Genomic DNA, 24,470 nt, shown 5'->3' on the forward strand with positions numbered 1-24,470 from the left:
TACTAGATTGCAAGAAGTACAAGTAAATCGCTGTTTCACCTGGAAGGGGTGTTTGGGGCCCTGGACAGTGGGAAGAGGGGAGGTATAAGGGCAGGTGTTACATCTCCTGCGCTTGCATGGGAAGGTGCCAGGCGAAGGGGTGCTGGGGTGATAGAGGAGTGGACTAGGGTGTCTCGGAGGGAGCTGTCCTTACGGAATGCTGAAAGGTGAGGGGAGGTGAAGATGCATTTGGTGGTGGGATCACTTTGGAGGTGGCAGAAATGGCGGAGGATGATCCGTTGAATGTGGAGGCTGGTGGGGTGAAAGGTGAGGACAAGGGGAACCCTATCGTGGTTCCGGGAGGGAGGGGCAGGGGTGAGGGCAGAAGTGCGGGAGATAGAACGGACACGGTCGAGGGCCGTGTCAACCACGGTAGAGGGGAATCCTCGGTTGAGGGAAAAGGAAGACATGTCGGAAGCACTGGTGTGGAAGGTGGCATCGTCGGAGCAGATGCGGCGGAGACGGAGAAACTGGGAGAATGGAATAGAGTCCTTACAGGAGGCAGGGTGGGAGGAAGTGTAATCCAGGTAGCTGTGGGAGTCAGTGGGCTTGTAGTGAATGTTGGTCGATAACCTATCCCCAGAGATGGAGACGGAGAAGTCGAGGAAGGGAAGGGAAGAGTCAGAGATGGACCATGTGAAGGTGAGGGAAGGGTGGAAATTGGAGGCAAAGTGAATGAAATTGTCTAGTTCAGGGCGAGAGCAGGAAACGGCACCGATACAGTCATCAATGTATCGGAAAAAGAGGTGAGGGAGGGGACCCGAGTAGGACTGGAACAAAGAGTGTTCCACATATCCCACGAAAAGGCAGGCATAGCTAGGACCCATGCGGGTACCCATAGCAACACCTTTGATTTGGAGGAAATGAGGAGTCAAAGGAGAAGTTGTTCAATGTGAGAACAAGTTCAGCCAGGCGGAGGAGGGTAGTGGTGGATGGGGACTGGTCGGGCCTCTGTTCAAGGAAGAAGCGAAGCGCCCTCAGGCCATTCTGGTGTGAAAAATAGTGATCATCTGTATTTATTTTCTGATCGTCAATTTATTTGGGTTATAGTCTGAATATTAAGAAAGAATAGCGGAATACAAATAATGTTAATTGTCATTAGCGATGTGTTGAAAGTAATACTCAATTTTGTACATAGATTAGCACCGAGGTATTTTGTGATGGACATTTTGTGGCAGTAATTTTTAATAATGGCAACATAGCAATGGTATCCCTTTTACATGAATTTATTGCAGGGAAGAGTAGATGTGATGCTGCAGTCCAGTCATGTCATCCTAGTATCTCAGACAATGCAACACATGCACATGTTCAGCAACAAAAGTAGTATTAGCAAACAATCATTAATCTGTCTTTTTACAGTGCTTCATTACAGTGCTGTTCTGTGATTACTTTTCCAAACTGTTGAAACACAAAATGATTTTTGTGATTTATATCCTCTTTTGAGATACAACTCCATGATCACCATTATTCTTGGACACTGTTACAGTTGTTCTGTTTTACAATGAGGAATCTAATAATGACCTATTTTTAAACAAAAATGTCACATGCAGTATTGGTTACCACAGAGCTTTCATATCATTATACTGTATTGAGATTGATTTTTAAAGGCTGGCATTTAGCTCATCATCAGTTTTAGCCACTCTAAACTATAATGATATAAGATCTGTAGTAATCTATTCTAGATGTTCGCGGTAGTAACAGCACTTGAAAACAGAGTACCTTTTAAGCAGCCTCATAATAATTGACGTATTACTGCCCCCTACATTATTTCCCCCTTTGTTCTCAGTGAGATTTTGCTGAGTGTTATCTTGTGTAAATGTTTTCTTTCTGTACTGGATCATTCACAATCTTATTCCCTGCTGCTCTTGAGCTACCAATTAACCACTACAAAATGCAAAATTAACACTATTGTTGCTGTTGTTTCAGATATTTGCTGACTAAGGCTATAAGTAATCAAAACTAGTGCTGTGTGGGATTCTGTTCTGGCTAAAAGCTTTAAAGAATCAAGAACTAATCTCCTGTTCTAACAATTGAAATTGTACACCCCTGCATTCAAGGGCACTTCATGATAAATGCATTAAGGAATAAGGATAAATGTCAGCAAAAAAATTGATACTTAAAATAATTGAGCATCTGTTATATAATTTATAATATCCACAGAAAATAACATATTTTGATCAGTTGGTGAGAATACCATTGCCATCTCAATAAATGTGAATCATCAATTTGGGAGTCTTGCGAGCTACCTATTATAATACAGATACTGGGGAAAGTTACAGGACACTCATTTTATTGAGGGATTCAGATAATGTCAATTGGCTTGAAACTGAAGTGCCTTTTCTGAACTCCAAAATTGGATAACTACCTTGAGCTCACTAATTGGCCTTTTTTATGTTATGTAATTCTTATTTGGTCATTTCTCACGTAGTTAGATAATTGTTTTGCGTCAGTTCCAAGTAGTTTCAGATCCCCATGAATGCAAATGTGGCAGTGTAACTTGGAAATCTGGCCAACAGTCTTATTTTTGAGTGTGCAAAACCCTTGACGTCAGTTCCAGTAAGTATTCTTCCCACGTTGCTTTCACACCAATTGTAGTGTAGCAAAGCTGTGTTTTAATAGACTACAATAGAACATTTTAAAACTTCGTTTTTAATGTAGGGACAGAATCCATGCTCATGCCAGCTTTCTTCTGACATGAAAAAAGTGTTTTCAGAATGCAGAGTTCTGTGTACAGTATTACTTTTTTATGCATGTGCAGAGCTCCAGTGTTGCTAGGCAATGTGAGACTCGTGGCCAACGGTCTAACTCCAGTCTTCTGGTTGTGCGTGGTGCTCTACAGGTACCAGTCTAACACTGTAGCATAATAGGGGGGAGAAATTCATTATAGCCCTGTTTGGGGCGCTAACTTTTAAATGTTGGGAAAATTAGCCCCAGGCGCTAATGTTTCTAAACTTCTAAAAAATTCGGTTTTGTGCTCTAGGAAGGAAGTGGAGCGCTAAATCAAGTACTCCACTTCCTTCCTGGAGTGCAATCGGCAGCAGGCGGAGCAGAGACTTCAGCAACGCTGCACACTGCGCCATGCAGCGCTGCCGCGTTCAAAGGCTCCTTCCCCCCCCCTCTTATAGGGAAGGGCCATCGCTGCAGGCTCTGCAATATAAAAAGTACCTACCTGGACCACCAAGGCAGCCGCAATCCCGCGCGATCAGCCCAGTACTCGGGCTGATCGATCGCAGGCAGGAACCTGCGAAATAAACTGGAACAAGAAAGATCATTTTTTTTTTACTTACCTTGGCCACCTCGCCTTTAATCATCGCCCCTGAAGCGGCCGGCCGCCAGATGCACGCCTCCTGCAGCTGTCGGTGTTTTCGACCGGCGCCGCTGCAGGGAGCGGAAGTCCGTTTTGGGTCTGGGGCGATGCACACAGCGATGACGTCACGATCTCCGGGCGAAGAAGATCAGGGTGCAACACCGTAGCGCCGCTGCAAAACTCCTGCTAAATATGATGTCCGTGCTGCACCCGGTCGCAAAGCCATTTGCGCTTGTTAGCGCAAGGCGCCCAGTTTTGCCCCCTAGGACCCTTAAGACTGTTGTTATGCCATTTGGGGTTAGCACCCTAGTGCCAACTCGGTCAGCTATAGCAAACTACCTCAACAGAAATGTGATATAGTTGCACAAATATTTAACCCATCCATTGAAACTATTAAGTATCTTTTACTCCAAGAAGCAGAGATGACAGAGAATTTGACTCTTGATGCTTGTCCATATTCTGGTCGGGAATATTTCTGTATCTTCATCCCTTTTTGCTTATATCTTCAAAGTTGTTATAAATCGGACTAAGTGATACAGAGGAATAGACACTTCACAACTGCTAATTATATAAAGAGTGAAGGTACATTTTGAGGCATACTGCTCTTTTGATTACTCTGGCAGTGCATGTAGTTTGTGTGCTTAAGCTTTGCCTCCAGCATCCCCACAAAGACCTTGGTCTGTTTCTAGTTCATTGTTTACCCCTTCTGATCTTCTCCTCTCTTAATATACATTGTGCTGTGGGTTATTAATCAAAATTGTGGACAAAAGACAATTCATCACTTGACAGCAATTGTGCGTCAATAAGTTTAGCCACTTTCAAATTTATTGGGGAATAATGAATAAATATGGAAAATACCCTTTTCCTCATGCTTTCTTGATTTTTCTTGTGTTATACACCTTCCCTAGCCAAGAGGACAGACAGGAGTGTTGCTTCCATATCTCTACCATTGCTACTCTATATGGATAGGTATAGGAAGATATACTAGAGGAGCCTGGAATGTTTGGCCCTGCAATTCCACCCCCCCCCCTCCTTTCCTGTAGGGAAGTACTTGGCCTTTTCTTATCACCCCTCATGACACAGCCTGGAAACTCATTGCATGGAGAATCAAATCAATATCCCATTGTTCTGTGGGACAAAGCATTGGAGCTTAAATGAAACCCTGATTAAACAGGTGGCTCTGATGCACAATATCGGGCCATGTAAGAAGAATGGCTTATTGACTATTTTTCAATTATTTTTTAGGGGGTGACGTATTGTGGTGAAAGCTCAGCAAGTAATCTGACTATGGCTAATGTTCCGTGGCATGAGGAGGTTGTATATTTCGTCCAGCAGTTGGCTGACCTTTTGATAGACTATGAAATTGCTTGTGAACACGAGCATTCAAACTGCCTCCTCATAGCACACAAAAAGGTGAGTGGCATTTAAGTTTCAATATTTGATCTGCATTTCTGTTATTTTCCAATCTGCAATTTTGATTCTATCTGTAAACAAGTTTTAAATACTTGCACAATCGAAGATGATATGATGACTAATAAACCAAGTGCTTTTAAATGCATATTATATTGCAATATCAAACATTTTCCAGGAGCTTTTTTGATTTTCTCTTGTGCTTTGGTGTGCAGTGTGTTTGCTAATATATGCTTCTTAATACAAATTATTGTACAATGGTGTTAGTTATGAAAAACTGAGATACTCAGTAATGTGCAAGAATTTGTTAATAGATAACATAAAATGCTGATTTAAATTTATTTTTCCCTATTGATAACTGTATACCGGTGGCAAATTGAAGACAAAGAGGGAAGGTTGAGAGGGAAAAAGAGTTCCACAGTTTTGAGGTCTTGTAAAATAATGAGTTACTGTAATGTGATCAGTTCAATTGCAACACCATTGTAGCTAATTGTATTTAAGTTTGTGTTGAATTTTTTAACTTATATTTTTTTGTAAGAGGCTGATTCAGTAAAGCTTTTTCATTGTATTTGGTGCAAACCGTATCTGAATCATCCCACTCCAGAGCACTAGGCTGATACTCCAGTGTAGTACTGAGGGAGTGCTGCACTGTTTGAGGTGCCGTCTTTCGGATGAGACGTTAAACCGAGGCCCCGTCTGCCCCCTCAGGTGGACGTAAAAGATCCCATGACACTATTTTGAAGAAGAGCAGGGGAGTTATCCCTGGTGTCCAGGCCAATGTTGACCCCTCAATCAACATAACAAAAAAAACATTATCTGGTCATTATCATATTGCTGTTTGTGGGAGCTTGCTGAGCGCAAATTGGCTTCCGCATTTCCTACATTACAACAGTGACTACACTTTAAAAAGTACTTCATTGGCTGTAAAGCGCATTGGGGTGTCCGGTGGTCATGAAAGGCGCTGTATAAATACAAGTCTTTCTTTCTTGAATAGATCACACTTTCGAGATTCAACATACAGTTGCAAACCATGCTAGATTCACAAGGCCAAATGCCTCTGGGTAGAGTTTCTGCTTTGGATGCAATCAGGAAATTGCGCTCAAAATTGCGTTGGCTAGATTAGAGTTCAAGTTTCTGCTAAAATGTTTTTGCATAATCACAAATGTAAAATCTTCAATGAACCAGTGAAATTGGACACCGTAATAGAAAATAATTGTTTCCCCCCACTTTCCATTAAAAAGTATTCATTTGATGTATTTAAGCATGGTAACCTGGTGCAGTTTTATTAATACAGCTGAATAAGCATTTTTAGTAAGTGTCAGAAAATACCAGGCAGCATGCTCCTGCCACTGTTCGGCCAGGATTTTCCCGTTTTCCCACCCGCCCGGAGTGGGGGACCCGGTAGCGTGCGTGTGATTTAATGGGCGGGTTCGCCTCCCGGAAGCCAGCCTGATTGACAGGCTGCCTTCCAGTCGAGCGTGGAACGTTGGCTGAGCAGGACGCCCCATCAACAGGTAGGTGCGTGGGGGATGGTCCGATCCCCGACCCCGGGGCTGAATTGCAATCCCGGGGGGGGCGTCCGATGCCCGGCCCTGGAGGGGTGGGGGTCCGATCCCTGGGGAGGGCCAGGCTGCTGGTGGATGAGCTTGGGGAGCCAGGAGAAAACACACCTGCTTCTCCCGGCCCCCAAGGATTGTTCCCTGAGGCAATGCTCGCCTCGCTGCGAGCCCCGGGATCCCCAGCCACCTGCAGTTAAACCTGCCCAGCAGGTTAAAGCAGAGGCTTCAGGCCTCATTATAATATTAAAAATGCCCACCCACCTCCTGGCAGTGGGTTGGTTGCCCGCCTGAGTAAAAAGTGAAAGAGGGCGCGTTGGGGTCGGGTTTTAGATTTTTTACAACTTTCACTTCCCCCCCCACCCCCTCCTTTCTTCAATCGCCCGCCTCCAACCCACCCGTTTTTTTCATGTGAAAATTCCCCCCCTCTGTGTCAGATTTTGTTCCTGGCACTGTTTGAGCCGTCAGTATATGGAAATCTCTCCTCTCTTCCCTTTTCGGTTCTACATGAACTGAAGGTTGGGCGGTTTCACTTGGCTAACTGCATGTAAATAAGGTCCGTAATCATCCTCAATTACTACAATTTCACAATGACATCTGCTGTATTGTAAGTACAATTCATCTTGATTTAAATACAATTCATTCACCAATTAAGTACAATTCAAGTGTCAGCCTCGTCTCTGAGTCCCACTCCAGTTACTTGAGCACATAAAAAACTAGGCTGACACTGCAGTGCTGAGGGAGCGCTGCACTGTCGGAGGTGCCATCTTTCGGATGAGATGTTAAACCGAGGCCCCGTCTGCCTCCTCAGGTGGACGTAAAAGATCCCATGGCACTATTCTGAAGAAGAGCAGGGGAGTTATCCCTGGTGTCCTGGCTAATATTTACCCCTCAATCAACATCACTAAAAAACAGATTATCTGGTCATTATCACATTGCTGTTTATGGGAGCTTGCTGTGCGCAAATTGGCTGCCACGTTTCCTACATTACATTAGTGACTACACTTCAAAAAGTACTTCATTGGCTGTAAAGCGCTGTGGGACATCTGGTGGTCGTGAAAGGTGCTATATAAATGCAAGTCTTTTTTCTTTTTGATTCCAAATGTTTCATACTTTGTAAGGTGAATGTGAGACATTAAGCTTGTTAAAGTCAGACCCTCCATCTGTAGATTCCTGCATCATATTATCTATGTTTTTATTTTCAAAAACATTCAAAATTATATTCTCATATGGTAATTGTGAATTAGATCATCATTTACATAAGCAGATATCAAAAAATTAAGAACATAAGACGTAGGAGCAGGAGTAGGTCATTTGGCCCCTCGAGCCTGCTCTGCCATTCAATAAGATCATGGCTGATCGGATCTTGGACTCAACTCCACTTCCCTGCCCGCTCCCCATAACCCTTGACTCCCTTACCTTTCAAAAATCTGTCTATCTCCACCTTAAATATATTCAATGACCCAGCCTCCTCTGGGGAAGAGAATTCCAAAGATTCACGACCCTCTGAGAAAAGAAATTCCTCCTCATTTCCGATTTAAAAGGGTGCCCCCTTATTCTGAAATTATGCCCCCTAGTTCTAGATTTCCCCACAAGGGGAAACATCCTCTCTGCATCTACCCTGTCATTCCCCTTCAGAATCTTATGTTTCAATAAGATCCCCTCTCATTCTTCAAACTCCAATGAGTCTAGGCTCAACCTTTCCTCATAAGATAACCCCTTCATCTCGGAATCAACCTCGTGAACCTTCTCTGAACTGCCTCCAATGCAAGTATATCCTTCCTTAAATAAGGAGACCATAACTGTACGCAGTACTCCAGGTGGGGTCTCACCAACGTCCTGTATAGCTGTAACAGGACTTCCCTACTTTTATACTCCATTCCCTTTGCAATAAAGGCCAACATTCCATTTGCCTTCCTAATTACTTGCTGTACCTGCATGCTAACTTTTTGTGATTCAAGGACTCCCCCCAGATCCCTCTGTATCTCAGCATTTTGTAATCTCTCCCCATTTAAATGATAATTTGCTTTTTTATTTTTCCTACCAAAGTGGATAACCTCGCATTTTCCCACCATTAAATTCCATCTGCCAGATTTTTGCCCACTCACTTAACCTATCTATATCTCTTTGGAGATTCTTTGCGCCCTCCACACAATTTGCTTTCCCACCTATCATTGTGTCATCAGCAAATTTGGCTACATTACACTCAGTCCCTTCATCCGAGTCATTAATATAGATTGTAAATAGTTGAGGCCCCAGCACTAATCCTTGCGACACCCCACTAGTTACAGATTGACATCCTGAAAATGACCCATTTATCACAACTCTCTGTTTTCTGTTAGTTAGCCAATCCTCTATCCATGCTAATATATTACCCCCAACCCCGTGAGCTCTTATCTAGTGTAGTAACATTTTATGTGGCACCTTATCGAATGCCTTCTAGAAATCCAAATACACATCTACTGGTTCCCCTTTATCCACCCTGCTCGTTACATCCTCAAAGAACTCCAGCAAATTTGTCAAACATGATTTCCTTTTCATAAAACCATGCTGACTCTCTTTGACTATATTATGATTTTCTAAATGTCCTGCTACCACTTCCTTAATGATGGACTCCAGCATTTTCCCAATGACAGATGTTAGACTAACTGGTCGATAGTTGCCTGCTTTCTGCCTACCTCCTTTCTTAAATGAGGCGTTACAATTGCGGTTTTGCAGTCCGCTGGGACTGCTCCAGAATCCAGGGAATTTTGGTAGATTACAACCAATGCATCCACTATCTCTGCAGCCATCTCTTTTATGACTCTAGGATGCACGCCATCGGGTCCAGGGGACTTGTCCACCTTTATCCCCATTAGTTTGCCTAGTACTTTCTCTCTAGTGATAGTGATTGAACATAAGTTTATCAATGCTGGACATAATAGCCATTTATGGTCTGAATTCTGGAAGGGTGAATCTGATATAACTAGGCAGGAAATGGAGCAGAAAATTATTTTCTTTTAAATCTGCCACTGCCACTGAACTATAGGTTAGTTTGAAATGCACAATTTGCTAACGGGCATTAGAAATATTGGCATGTTTTACAATTGCAGGATAATCTGTCATCACAAAGTCCTCCATTTATCCTATTTATTTGCTTGATTTTTCCCACTTTGGAATATATCTAATTTTATTTATACTAGGCTGTGCTTTTGTTTACATGTGCATCCGGTAGTGTGAATCACCAACTTCACTGAACTTCTGAATGATATGCCTGAGTCACCTCACTAAGTAACTAATCTGTTTACATCCTGCCATCATCTATATAACCTCTGGTGTTGTACAACTCAGCAGTCAGACTCTCAATTAATACACTTGTTAATTACAGAAAAAGCTGTGCCGTGACATAATTGAATCGTAGAATTATGGAATGGTGCAGCATAGAAGGAGGCCATTTGTCCCATTGTGCCTCTGCTGGCTCTTTAGTATGGCTATCCAATTAATCCCACTCCCCTACTCTTTCCCCGTAGCCTTGAAAAATGACCCCAATATTCTAACTGCGGCCTAACCAATGATTTGTATAGGTTTAGCATTACCGCTTTGCTCTTGTAAATGTAATAGAACATATTTTATTTCTGCCAACAAAAAAACAAAAAGATGTACTTCAAAATTTCATGATCTACAGAATTCATCCCATTTAGGATAAATTATATATCACTGATCCCAAAATATTCTATTTATAATCAAGACATGCATTATTGTAACACATTTTTTCCATTCCATCTCCTAAGGGCCTTCTATTTTGGTATATCTATCTGCTACATATAATGTAGCAGTGCTGAACGGCAAGTCTACAAGACTACAAAATATGTGCTATCATTCTTCATAACCTAGAAGGAAATCATAGAATTTAAAGCACAGAAGGAGGCGAATGAGGCTTGTACTAATGCTGTCATATTCAAAAAAGGATAAACATACTAGTCTAGATTTTCCAACAGTTTACAACAATAGGTTTTGTTCAGATGCAAATATAAGTTTTGCATACAATTTTCTGACGTCATCTCATATCATAATTTGCACAGCTCCAGGTGCAAATTTGGATGTGTGCAGGAAGGTGGGAGTGGAAAATTGCATATAAGTGAAATTGAAAGGGATGAGGATAATTAAAGGGGAGTGTCAGAATAGGTGACAAAAACTCTGAAAGCCTTTGGACATCTCAAAAGGCATCTCAACCCATTACCCAAACTGAAGGCTGAGGGACTGAGAAATAACAGGTGAAAATGAAGAGGAAGGAAGCCCAGGAGTATAGTTAAGCTGCATACCCACTTTCCGTAAGGATGACCCCGAGCTTCCGGTCGCCTGTCATTTTAATTCACCGCCCCATTCCCACTCAGACCTCGCCGTACTCGGGCTCTTGCATTGTTCCACGGAAGCTCAGCGTAAGCTCGAGGAACAGCACCTCATCTTCCGATTAGGCACTTTACAGCCTTCCGGACTTGATATCGAGTTCAACAATTTCAGATCATAACCTCGGTCACCATTACATTTTTATACATATTTTTTATTCACACCTTTGTTTTGGCCCTCCCCCCTTTTTTCTCTCCCACATGGCAGCTGTCTCCCATTCTGCCAGTGCATTTCACACCTAATCTAGAGCCATCTTTTATCTCCACTAGTCCTATCACCATCTCGTCTCATTTTGAATACCTCTTAATGGCCTAGAAATTCAGTTAAGGCCCGCCAGCAGGCTAACGCCCAAAAGTTAGCGCTGCGCGTGGAGCCACTTGCGCCCGCTGGAAATTCAGTTTCAGCGCCCCAACTCGAAGGCGGCCGCTAATCAAGGGTTTCGGCGCCCCCGCTTGGGGCGCTGAAACTGAATATCGGCGCGCTAGGTGCCGCAGCGCCACCCGCTGCGGAGCGGCAGGCTGCGGTACTGCAGGCCTCTTCCTTCTCTTAAGGGGGAGGTGCCTGCAACAGCGAGATCGCCGCTGGATTGTGCCGGCAAATGAGCCCGGCACCACGGAGAAGTGCCGGGCTCGCGGAAAGCAGCCGGCAATGCAGCGGGGGGGGGGGGGGAGAGGAGGCCGGGGAAGGAGGTGCGGGCAGGTGGCCGCCGAAAAAGCGGCCGGCCACACCTCCACCTTAAAGCACCCCAGTAGTGCAGCAGGACGGCCCCGTTTTTCCAGCGCTGTTTGCGGCCGCTGCAGAAGAGGCGGCCGCAACTAAATATGGGGTTTGGGCCGGAAGCGGGGCGGAACCGGGGCACTGCGCACACCGATGACGTAATCGGTGTCGGCGCAGCGCTACCGCCGCCATTACCGCAGCGCTGAATATCAGCGCACCCTCTTACACTGGCGCAGAAACCCTATTTGGGCGGTAACTGGGCGCAAAGCCCACTGAATTTCTAGGCCAATGTCTCTTCACTTCTCTTTTGTTCTCTCCCAGCCTGACCTTTTAATCTGTTTCATTTCCTGTGCTTTTTCAGTCTTGACAAAGGGTTTCGACCTGAAACGTTGACTCTATTTCTCTCTCCACGGATGTTGCCTGGCCTGCTGAGTTTTTCCAGCATTTTCTGTTGTTATTAACTATTTTAGAGGTGAATATATACCTCCAAATGGGTTCTTCAAAAACAGCTAGTATAGATTTAGCAAAGATGAGTCATGTTTATCAACTTTGGTAGAGTTTTTTGAAGAAGTGGTTGGTTGGATAGAAAAAGACAATGTACTGTAGTAGATTTATACAGATTATATCAGGAGGCATTTGACAAAGTGTTACATGGGTGACTTGTTACAAGTTATCAGGCATATGGTATCACTTCAACTTGTACAATGCAATGCATTGTCATTGGTTCAGTTTATATCTGACTGACAAGTTCCTTTTTGAATTGATAAAGCTGTGTAAAAAAAAAAAAAAAAAGATGGGTCCCTAGGTTTTATAAGAAGGACATAGAGTTCAAGAGCAAACGGGCAATGCTAAACCTATATAAATCATTGGGCCGCAGTTCGAGTATTGGGGTCGATTTTCATATTTGGTGTATGTTGGGTGGGCAGATCGATTGTATTTCCCATCCGATGCTGACAGCAAGAGGCTTGGAACATTTTGCTGGTCAGGCTTCATTTGCATTCAATTTGCGAGCTGCTAGCATGTTCTGAGCGCTGATCAGCAGGTCACCATTTGGTCGGGGGTGGGGAGGAGTGGGTGGTACAGGAAATCCAGCAGATCCTGCAGCAAGGGATTAAAGAAGAGTATTTTGCTGATAACAGTGGGGGCAACAGAGAGCATTTTTGAAAAATGGCAGCATTAGCATCGAGGTGCAGGGAGAGCAGTTTTGCTCATCCTGCTGCCCAAAAAGTGCCAAATAAATTATTTTTTGTTGTTCCCAGAGCTGTTTCCAGCAATCCCTTTAAGGGATGTTGGTCCAGGCTGTTTCCCGCTCCTAATGGGCAGTTCAGACACTCAGTGGGCCCCACGCTTAACTGCACCAAAATGACATTGGTGTCCTAACTATATCATAGGTCCCCATTGAATTACAGGAAACTTTCGATTAACCGGCCCCTAAATAACCGGAAATGTCGGTTAACTGGCAAAATTCAGGAGTCGGTTTCAGCTAACTTTTATAACTTTTATTACTTGCACAGCAACAAATTGAGGAAGGCAAGGGTTTGGCTGCAGCTGTTGCTAAGCTACAGAGACGCTTGCAACTTGTGGACGTTCTTCTGAAGCTGTTGCTAAGCAACAGGGTTTGTTGCTTCATACGGAGCTCTAAGGTCCGTATCTTTCACTATAGCGTTCAGTTATCCGGAATTGTTGCTGAACCGGCACCACGTCAGTCCCGTCTGTGCCGGATACCAGAAAGTTTCCTGTATGAGGCTCCCTCCTGTTCTCAGTGGGAGCGCTAGTTGCCTAAATCAATGCCTACTTGAAATTGGCGGGAAGTCAGCAGTAAGTTTATTTTTGTCATGTTGGTCTCCCTATCCTTCTCCTCCAACCTCCCCCAACCCCCCTTGGTCCCATCCATTTAGGGTGCCTTACTTTAGGAAGGATTTGAAGGCCATAGAGGGGGTTCACAGGAAATTTACTAAAGTGACATCAGGGATGAGAAGCTTTAGTATGAGTAGAGACCGAAGAAACTAGAACAGAGAAGGGAATTTGATAACGGCAAATTGGGAAAAAATCTATTTCCACGGGTCAGTGAGTCAGTAACTAGAGGGCATAAATTGAAGATCAGTGCCAAAAGAAACAATGGAGCGTTGTTAGTACTTGGGCATTGGGACAGATTTTCATTTTTGGCATCCAGCATCACAAGCCAAATTCTTGGTAAAATTTCCTTTATTCCAATCAAGTACCTTAACCCCAATTTCAGAAAACATTACTATTGTTCTCTGTCATTTCTGCATACAAAGTTATGACAAGCACACTATATTTTGCTTTAAAAAAAAAAAAATCCACCAACATTTCTGTATTCTGCCTGTTTTTGCTGTTTCACAAAATAAATCTGTGGTAGAAAAAGCACTGAACTCAAACCTGCAGATTTTCCACATGCTTAGACCCTAAATTTGTGCTTGGATATGTGATGATACATCAGTGTGTATCAGATTTGTGAATTCATGACATGCATTGAAAGTGGTTACCTACAATCTAGAAAAATCAAATATCCATGCATTTCAATACATCCCTTCACAATAACAAATTTACTAATCAACTTAATGCTGCATTTCATAATGTTTATGAATTATTACCTTATTTATTACCACTGGTTTCTGCATCATATTTGATTTCTGTGCTAAAATTACATTATTAGAGAGGACTGTAGTGCAGAAATCAATCTTCTATTTAATCTGACACTGTACTGCAATGAAAAACGACGAATGTAAATTGAAAAATTATTAAGGAATTGGAATAAAGTCCTCCAGGTGAGACCAGTACCCACAAAGTCAAGATAACTAGATTGTAGACTTAAATGGTTGCAAGAAACAATATTACCGGTATGTACTTTAGATTCTAGTGTACCATCCCATATAGTCCACAGCAATGACATCAATGCAGCGATATCAGATCTTAACAGCCTTCTGCGAGTAATAGTCCTTCAGGTTGGGGCCAGAGTGACTTGTATTTTCAGATTTGGAGTTAAACAAGCAGCAAGAGAAATGAGCTTCTGCTCTTGGGTATACTTGAGTTAGGAAATCAGGTACCATTTTTTATGAGTTTATTTCTTCTGTATCGCATTTGGAAGTTAAAAGTAGCACAGAATTGAAGATATAAGAACATAAGAAATAGGAGCAGGAGTCGGCCATTTAGCCCTTCGAGCCTGCTCTGCTATTCAATAAGATCATGGCTGATCTTCTACCTCATCTCCACTTTCCTGCACTATCCCCATATCCCTTGATTCTCTTAATATCCCAAAATCTATCGATCTCTGTCTTGAATATACTCAACGACTGAGCCTCCACAGCCTTCTGAGGGAATTCCAAAGATTCACCACCCTCTGAGTGAAGAAATTTCTCCTCATCTCAGTCCTCAATGGCTGAGCCCTTATTCTGAGACTGTGACCCCTGGTTCTAGACTCCCCAGCCAGGGGAATCATCCTCCCGGCATCTACCCTGTCAAGCCCTGTAAGAATTTTGTATGTTTCAATGAGATCACCTCTCATTCTTCTAAACTCCAGAGAATATAGGCGTAGTCTACTCAATCTGTCCTCCTAGGGCAATCCCCCCATCCCAGGAACCAGTCTGGTGAACCTTCACTGCACTCCCTCTATGGCAAGTATATATCCTTCCTTAGGTAAGGAGACCAAAACTGTACACACTACTCCAGGTGTGGTCTCACCAGGGCCCTATATAATTGCAGTAAGACGTCTTTACTCTTATACTCAAATCCTCTTTGTAATAAGGGCCAATCTACCATTTGTTTTCCTAATTGCTTACTGTACCTGCATGTTAACTTTCAGTGATTCGTGTACAACGACACCCAGGTCCCTCTGAACACCAACATTTCCCAATCTCTCACCATTTAAAAAATACTCTGCTTTTCTATTTTTCCTACCAAAGTGGATAACTTCACATTTCTCCACATTATATTCCATTTGCCATGTTCTTGTCCACTCACTTAGCTTGTCTATATCCCCTTGAAGCCTCTTTGCATCCTCCTCACAACTTACATTCCCACCTAGCTTTGTATCATCAGCAAACTTGGATACATTACATTTGGTCCCCTCATCCAAATCATTGATATAGATTGTGAATAGCTGAGGCCCAAGCACTGATCCTTGCAGTACCCCACTAGTTATAGCCTGCCAACCCGAAAATGACCCATTTATTCCTACTCTCTGTTTTCTGTCTGTTAGCCAATCCTCGATCCATGCTAGTATTTTACCCCCAATCCCATGAGCCCTAATTTTGTTTAATAACCTCTTGTGTGGAACCATAACGAATGCCTTCTGAAAATCCAAATACACCACATCCACTGGTTTCCCCCTTATCTATTCTGCTAGTTACAACCTCAAAAAACTCTTAACAGATTCGTGAAACATGATTTCTCTTTCATAAAACCGTGTTGACTCTGCCCAATCCTATTATTATTTTCTAAGTGCCCTGTTACCATGTCCTTAATAATAGATTCTAGCATTTTCGCTACAACTGATGTCAGGCTAACTGGTCTGTAGTTCCCCATTTTCTCTCTCCCTCCTTTCTTAAATAGTGGAGTTACATTTGCTACCTTCCAATCTGCGGGAATCGTTATAGAATCAATGGAATTTTGGAAGATGACAACCATTGCATCCACTATCTCTATGGTCACCTCCTTCAAAGGATGGGACAACCTTGGATCTGGACTGGAGGCGACGGAGGTTGAACAGTTTCTGTTCTGTAAATTAGCTCCACTCCAGCGGGGAGCTTACTGAGGGTGAGATGGAGTATTACAGCAATGAAGATCGAGAAGAGTGTTGGTGCGATGACACAGCCTTGCTTGACCCCCAGTCCGTATGTGAATTGGGTCTGTGGTGGAGCCATTGGTCAGGATCACGGCTTGCATGTTGTCATGAAGCAGGTGGATAGTGACAAACTTTTGAGGGCAGCCGAATTTGAGGAGGACACTCCATAATCCCTCACGGTTGACAGTGTCGAAGGCCTTTGTGAGGTCAAAGAAGGCCATGTACAGCGGTTGGTGCTGTTCCCTGCATTTCTCTTGTAATTGATGCGCGGTGAAGATCATGTTCATTGTGCCCCTTAGTGGGCGGAATCCGCATTGCGACTCTGGGAGGAGCTCTTCAGCCACTGGGAGAAGGCGATTGAGGAGGATTCTTGCGATGACTTTCCCTGTGGCAGACAGCAGGGAAACTCCACTGTAATTACCGCAATCAGACTTGTCACTTTTCTTGAAGATGGTCACAATTATGGCGTCTCTGAGATCTCCTGGCATGCTCTCCTCCTTCCAGATAAGAGAAATGAGTTCATGAATTCGCGCCAGTAGTGCTTCTCTGCCATGCTTTAGTGCCTCGGCAGGGATTCCATCTGCTTCTGAGGCCTAGTTGTTGGATGGCCTTTTCAGCCTCTTGCCGGGCTGGGGTTGTGCTGAGGTGGTGGCGGGTAGCATGCTGCGGGATGGAGTTGAGGACACTCGCGTCGAAGACAGAGTCTCAGTTAAGGAGATCTTCGAAGTGCTCCTTCCAGCGGGCACTGACTGCCTCCCTGTCCTTGATGAGTACCTCTCCATTCTTGGCCTGCAGTGGGGTAGGACCTTGGGTGCTTGGGCCATAGGTGGTCTTGATTGCGTTAATGAATCCACGCACGTCGTGGTTGTCGGCTAGCTGCTGGATCTCCTGCGCTTTCTCCACCAACCATCTGTTCTTTAGGTTGCGAGTTTTTTGTTGGACCTCGGCCTTCAGGCGTCTGTAGAGCTGCTTTCTTGCTCTTGAGTTGTGTTGCTGTTTCCAGATCAGGAATGCCTTGTGCTTGCGGCTTATTAGCTCCTGGATCACCTGGTCATTCTCGTCGAACCAGTCTTGGTGTTTCCTGGTCGAGTGACCGGGTGTCTCTTCACAGGTGCTGATTATGGAGGCCTTGAGCGCAGACCAGGCGCTGTGGACACTCTGGGTCTCTGCATCACTGGGAGTTGTCTGGTTGGTTGTGAGGTGCAGGCTGAATAGGGCTTTCTTAGCTGGGTCTTTGGGTGCTCCAGCGTTGATTTTCCTGTGGCATTGTTTCTGTTGCCGCCGCTGTTTTGGGGCTATATTGATGGAGATGACCGAGCGGATTAGGCGGTGGTCTGTCCAGCAGTCGTCAGCTCCTGTCAAGGCGCGGGTGATGCGGACGTCCTTGCGGTCCCTCGCTCGGCCGATGACGTAGTCCAGCAGATGCCAGTGCTTGGAGCGAGGGTACTGCCATGAAGCCTTGTACTTGTCTCTCTGACGGAACAAGGTGTTGGTTATGACAAGGCCATGTTCTAAGCATTTGGTCAGGAGGAGGGTACCGTTGCAGTTGGCTTTCCCTGCCCCCTCTCTGCCAATCACATCTGCCCAGAGGTCTGTGTCCTTTCCAACTCTGGCGTTAAAGTCGCCAAGGACGATCAGCTTGTCGCCCGTTGGGACTTGGGACAGGGATTGTTCGACGCTGGAGTAGAATTCCTCTTTGGTCTCATCTGTGGCTTCCAGTGTTGGGGCGTGCGCACTGGTTCTGGGCCAGGGTAAGCTGAAGAGTCATGAGGACCCTAGGAAGTACAGAGGGTCAGAGGGACCTTGGTGTACATGTACATAGATCCCTGAAGGCAGCGGAGCAGGTAGATAAGGTGGTTAAAAAGGCATATGGGATACTTGCCTTCATTAGCCGAGGCATAGAATATAAGAGCAGGGAGGTTATGATGGAGCTGTACAAAACGCTGGTGAGGCCACAGCTGGAGTACTGTGTGCAGTTCTGGTCGCCTCACTATAGGAAGGATGTGATTGCTTTGGAGAGGGTGCAGAGAAGATTCACCAGGATGTTACCTGGGATGGAGCGCCTCAGCTATGAAGAGAGGCTGGACAGGCTGGAGTTGTTTTCCTTGGAGCAGAGAAGGCTGAGGGGGGACCTGATTGAGGTGTACAAAATAATGAGGGGCATAGATAGGGTAGATAAAGAGGAACTTTTCCCCTTAGTGGGGGGGTCAATAACAAGGGGGCATAGATTCAGGGTAAGGGGCAGGAGATTTAGAGGGGATTTGAGGAGGAACTTTTTCACCCAGAGGGTGGTTGGAATGTGGAACTCAATGCCTGAAAGGGTGGTGGAGGCAGGAACCCTCACAACATTCAAGAAGCATTTGGATGAGCACTTGAAATGCCATTGCATACAAGGCTATGGACCAAATGCTGGAAAATGGGATTAGACTGGACAGGGATGGATGGGCGGCGCAGACACGATGGGCCGAAGGGCCTCTTTCTGTGCTGTAAAACTCTATGACTCTATGAGGCGCTCGTTTATACCGCAAGGGGTGCCTCTGAGATGCTCAACGAGTTCATTTTTTATGGCGAAGCCTACCCCATGGAGACGGCATTCTTCTTCAGGTTTGCCTTTCCAGAAGAAGGTGTAGCCACCACCTTGCTCCTTGATGATAGCAAAATACTGCAGATGCTGGAAATCCAAAATAACAACAGAAAATGCTGGAAAAACTCAGCAGGCCAGGCAACATCCGTGGAGAGAAATTAGAGTTGACGTTTCAGGTCGAAACCCTTTTTCAAAACGGGAAAGGAAATAAAATAGATCGAAGGCAGGGCTGCGATAGAACAAAAGAAGTAAAAGAGACATTAAGAGGTATTCAAAACCAGACGAAATGGTAATAGGACAAGTGGAGACAGAAGACGGCTGAGATTAGGTGTGAAGTGTACTGGCAGGATGAGAGAGAGGGGAAAAAAAGGAAAGGGTGGGGGAGGGAAGACCCAAAACAAAGGGGTGGAAAAAAATATAAGTAAAAATGTAATAGGGGGCTGAGGTTATGATCTGAAATTCTTGAACTCGATATTGAGTCCGGAAGGCTGCAAAGTGCCTAATCGGAAGATGAGGTGCTGTTCCTCGAGTTTACGTTGAGCTTCCGTGGAACAATGCAAGAGGCCAAGGACGGTGAGGTCCGAGTGGGAATGGAGCTGTGAATTAAAATGACAGGCGACCGGAAGCTCGGGGTCACCCTTATGGACTGAACGGAGGTGTTCCGCAAAGCGGTCACCCAATCTGCGTTTGGTCTCCCCAATGTAGAGGAGACCGCATCGTGAGCAGCGAATACAGTATACTAGATTGCAAGAAGTACAAGTAAATCGCTGTTTCACCTGGAAGGGGTGTTTGGGGCCCTGGACAGTGGGAAGGGGGGAGGTATAGGGGCAGGTGTTACATCTCCTGCGCTTGCACGGGAAGGTGCCAGGCGAAGGGGAAGGGCTGTTAGGGGTGATAGAGGAGTGGACTAGGGTGTCTCGGAGGGAGCGGTCCCTACGGAATGCTGAAAGGGGAAGGGAGGGGAAGATGCGTTTGGTGGTGGGATCACTTTGGAGGTAGCGGAAATGGCGGAGGATGATCCGTTGAATGTGGAGGCTGGTGGGGTGAAAGGTGAGGACAAGGGGAACCCTATCGTGGTTCCGGGAGGGAGGGGCAGGGGTGAGGGCAGAAGTGCGGGAGATAGAACAGACATGGTCGAGGGCCGTGTCAACCACGGTAGAGGGGAATCCTCGGTTGCGGAGAAAGGAAGACATGTCGGAAGCACTGGTGTGGAAGGTGACATTGTTGGAGCAGATACGGCGGAGACAGAGAAACTGGGAGAATGGAATAGAGTCCTTACAGGAGGCGGGGTGGGAGGAAGTGTAGTCCAGGTAGTTGTGGGAGTCAGTGGGCTTGTAGTGAATATTGGTCGATAACCTATCCCCAGAGATGGAGACGGAGAAGTCGAGGAAGGGAAGGGAAGAGTCAGAGATGGACCATGTGAAGGTGAGGGAAGGGTGGAAATTGGGGGCAAGTGAATAAAATTGTCTAGTTCGGGGCGAGAGCAGGAAACGGCACCGATACAGTCATCAATGTATCGGAAAAAAAGGTGAGGGAGGGGACCTGAGTAGGACTGGAACAAAGAGTGTTCCACATATCCCACCAAAAGGCAGGCATAGCTAGGGCCCATGCGGGTACCCATAGCAACACCTTTGATTTGGAGGAAATGAGTGGAATTAAAGGAGAAGTTGTTCAATGTGAGAACAAGTTCAGCCAAGCGGAGGAGGGTGGTGGTGGATGGGGACTGGTCGGGCCTCTGTTCAAGGAAGAAGCGGAGCGCCCTCAGGCCATCCTGGTGGGGGATGGAGGTGTAGAGGGATTGTACATCCATGGTGAAAAGGAAACAGTTGGGGCCAGGAAACTGGAAACTGTTAAAGTGGCGGAGGGCGTCCGAAGAGTCGCGGATGTAGGTGGGAAGAGACTGGACAAGGGGAGAAAAGATAGAGTCGAGATAGGAAGAGATAAGTTCCGTGGGGCAAGAACAGGCTGAAACGATGGGTCTACCAGGGCAGTCCTGTTTGTGGATCTTGGGAAGGAGGTAGAAGCGGGCTGTGCGGGGCTTGGGAACTATGAGGTTGGTGGCCACAGGGGGAAGATCTCCAGAGGAGATGAGGTCAGTGACAGTCTTGGAAACAGTGGTTTGATGTTCAGTAGTGGGGTCATGGTCCAGGTGGAGGTAGGAGGAGGTGTCGGAGAGTTGGTAGAGGTCAGTTCGCCAAACAACAACAGCACCACCCTTGTCAGCGGGTTTAATGACAATGTCAGGGTTGGATCTAAGATAATGGAGTGCTGCAAGTTCAGAGGGAGGTAGGTTGGAGTGAGTGAGGGGAGCAGAGAAATGGAGACGGCCGATGTCACGGCGGCAGTTAGCGATGAAAAGATCTAGAGAGGGTAAGAGGCCAGGGGGAGGGTTCCAGGTCGAACGGGAATTCTGCAAGCGGGAGAAAGGGTCAGTCGTGTGGGGGGGAAGACTCCTGGCCAAGGAAGTGGGCACGGAGATGAAGGCGGTGGAAAAAGAGCTCAACATCGTGCCGAGTTCGAAATTCATTGAGGTGGGGGCGTAAGGGGATGAAGCTCAGGCCTTTGCTGAGGACTGATCGTTCGGGGTCAGAGAGTGGAAGGTCAGAGGGGATAGTGAAAACGCGGCAGTTGCCATGACTCCTTCATACTGCGCCAGTCTAGTGTGCCTCCGCTATTCAGTCCGCCAGACCAACTTAACGGATGGCTACTTGGAGACGAGGGCTATCCCCTGAGGACGTGGCTGATGACACCATTGAGGAGCCCATCCATCGAAGCTGAGGAGAGCTACAACTCCAGCCACATGTCCACCAGAGCCATAATCGAGCAAACCATCGGTTTGCTGAAGATGCGCTTCAGATGCCTGGATAGATCAGGTGGAGCCCTGCAGTACTCAGCAGCCAGGGTCTCCAGAATCGTCGTGGTTTGCTGTGCACTTCACAACATGGCACAGCGTCGTGGCTTGCAGATTCCTGAGGACCAAGTGGCTCCTCACATATCCTCCTCAGATGAGGAGGAGGAGGGCGAAAATGAACATCCTGCAGAGGCCCATCAACCAGCGGCAGCATTACGCGAGAACATTGCTGCCCGGGATGCAAGGAACGCACTCACCCTGGCCAGATTTGCTTAGCCTAGTCAATCAAACACTTTTGCCTCGCAGCTTCTTACCAGAACATTGACAATGGCCAAGAACCAGAGGATTCCTAGCACTCCGACCACCATACTGACAGTTGCAAGTATTCCTAAGGCCTCAGTGTGGAAGTCCCAATAGCGAAATGACAGACGCCACAACTGTAACATTTGCCATCAGAATTTTTATGTACAATTACGACATGATGGCATTTTTACACTAAACACAAAAGTCCACCCAAGTGACTACCCTTGTGACTACTTGTGCTTTATCTTCCTCTTACGCGTGCTTCTACGTAGTGCTTCCCCTGTGGCTTCAGTAGATGTGGAGGCCCCTTGCTCACTTTCTTGCTGCTCTTGTCTCGACACCTTTGGCGGGCGTCCTCTGGGGTTGCGAGCCTGTGAGGTCTGGTCAACAGTCTGCTGCTCCTGCAGCTGTATAGGGGTTGAGACGTCTATTTCACTTGGGTGTGGACTCCGGTGGGGCTCTGACCGAGGGCTCTGCATTGGCATGGAAGTGTGAGCGCTTGGAGAGGAGCCCCCACTTCCTTGAGGTATGCCACCAACCTCCCTCTCATGGGTCAGGTCCTCCTCAGCGCCTGCAAGTGGCTGGAGAGCACCTTGCTGCACATCAGGGGGGCCATGGGGACCCAGATCTGAAATGGCAGCCCTACTCAGAAGGACTTCCATGAAGATCTGGTTTCTCTGTTCAATAGATGCCCATCTCTCCTCCAGAGATGTCATTCTATTCTGAAGAACGACCATGTTTTCCATACCCTGGCGACTAAGCTCCTCCATGGCCGTAGCCCTCCTCTCCTCTACCGTAGCCATCCTCTCCTATACGGTAGCCAGCCTTACCATGGAGGTAGCAATCGTTTCCACAGAGGTAGCCATCCTTTCCGTGGTGATGCTTTCATGCGCCAATGACTGCACAAAGGCTCTGCTCATGTTCACTATGGACTCCTCCATTCGCTCCACACTCGCAGCGACCCTAGAGACAAAACCTGCCAGAGACTCCTGCGTCTGTGCCTGGAGTTCCTTCACCTCTGATCTTATGGATGGACCCAGAGGCAGAGGGTCGACATGCTGCTGAGCCGAGCTGGCAGAGTCCGCCCTCCGACTAGGACTCTCCACTGCTGTCCCTGTCTCCACAATCTGCTGATGCTCACTTGTGAGCTGTGATACACCAGGTGACAACACTACTCTATGTCCCGAAGGTCCCACCGAGGTGTGAGTGTCTGCGCTGGTGCTGGGTGCGCTGAATTCTGGTGACGCTGCGCCCTCAGAGGTTGCAGCTTCCTCTGAGGAGTCTGGCTGCTCAGCCGCCTCTTCCTGGCTAGGGGGGACGGATGCTTGTGATGGTCCTGTGGGGGAGTAAAGGAAAGAGTCAGAAATGTGATGCAAAGGCTACATGCACATAGCTTTTTGCAGATGCTCATAAGTCCATCTGTTACAGCTTCACAATCATTATCAGCGACTCATGCAATGTCAAAGAGAGAGATGGGAAACTTTTCTGTCACCAGCTTGCTGTGTTGCACCCGTCTGTCCGTCCCCCACACGCGAATCATCCTCAATGCCCATGATTTCCAGGACGGCCTCCTCCCAGGGGGGTCAGGTGGGCTAATGAGGCTGTCCCTCCTCCTGTCCTGGCTCGCTCTCTCTTATTGTGAGCTCTCTTTTCCTGCAATGAGGGAGACAAGTGGAAGTTGAGTGAGAATGAAGGAGTGAGTGTAGAGATTGCATAGCATAGATACTTAGAAGGAGACAAAGATGGAGTGAGGTTGAAAGACCAAGGGCCCTCCCTATTTGTTGTCAGTTGTGTTCAAAGCATCAGAGTGATAGGGAGTGTGAGGGCTGCATGGTGGAATAGTTATGTGAATGTGAGCATAGAGAGAGAGGGAATGGGTAAGGGTGCATGGATGTCAGTGTCAAGTGAGATGTGGAGGAAGAGATTGCTAAAGCTGAGTGCTGGTGAGGAAAGGCAATGGGGATCAGATTGAGGGTGATGGGAAATTCATACTCACTTTTCCAGTGCGCTGAAGGTCATGAAATCTTTTCCTGCACTGTATCCAGGTTCTGCGGGTGACTCCCAAGGAGTTGACCTCCTCAGCCACCTGCATCCACACTGCCTTGGTCTGAGTGGGAGGCTTCTTCTTCCCTGATGAAGGGAACAGCACCTCCCTGTTGGCCCTAGCCCCATCGACTAATGCCTGCAGTGCCGCCTCGTCAAAGCGAGAAGCTGATCTTGCCCTCCCGCTTGTCATCTTTCCTGCAGGTCCCTCTGACACCAAATGGAGAAAGCTTGGAAGCCTGCAGAAGAAGCAAGGCTTGCTGGGGACCTTAAATGCAGCAGCAATGATGACATCATCGGAGGGGACTTTCAGTCATGAAAAACCCCTTTGCAAAGGCTTCCCACACGTTGGAAATCAATTGGCCAATTGAATTAAAATTGCATCAATCTCCCACATCCATTTAGATTTGTGTGGGAAACACGAAATTCGGATAACACGACAACAGCCCGCACCTGAGTTTAAAATCCAG

The 24,470-nt window shown here is 46.3% G+C and overlaps 1 protein-coding gene across 3 annotated transcripts in view; it reads left to right on the forward strand.

Moving 5' to 3' along the window:
* Positions 1-24,470, forward strand: part of tyw1 (tRNA-yW synthesizing protein 1 homolog (S. cerevisiae)) — a 217,681-nt gene that overhangs the window by 182,893 nt on the left and 10,318 nt on the right. For 2 of the 3 annotated variants that reach the window (XM_085964468.1, XM_085964467.1), the window contains exon 15: positions 4,592-4,759. The exons of the other annotated variant lie outside the window; for it this stretch is intronic. In XM_085964468.1, coding sequence (XP_085820594.1) covers positions 4,592-4,759 — 168 coding nt within the window. The remainder of the gene's footprint in view (positions 1-4,591; positions 4,760-24,470) is intronic. 3 annotated transcript variants of the gene reach the window in all.

The sequence above is a fragment of the Somniosus microcephalus genome, chromosome 22, assembly GCF_052327205.1.
Source record: "Somniosus microcephalus isolate GS21.2 chromosome 22, FLI_Smic_1.0, whole genome shotgun sequence".
Classification (NCBI taxonomy): Eukaryota; Metazoa; Chordata; class Chondrichthyes; order Squaliformes; family Somniosidae; genus Somniosus; species Somniosus microcephalus.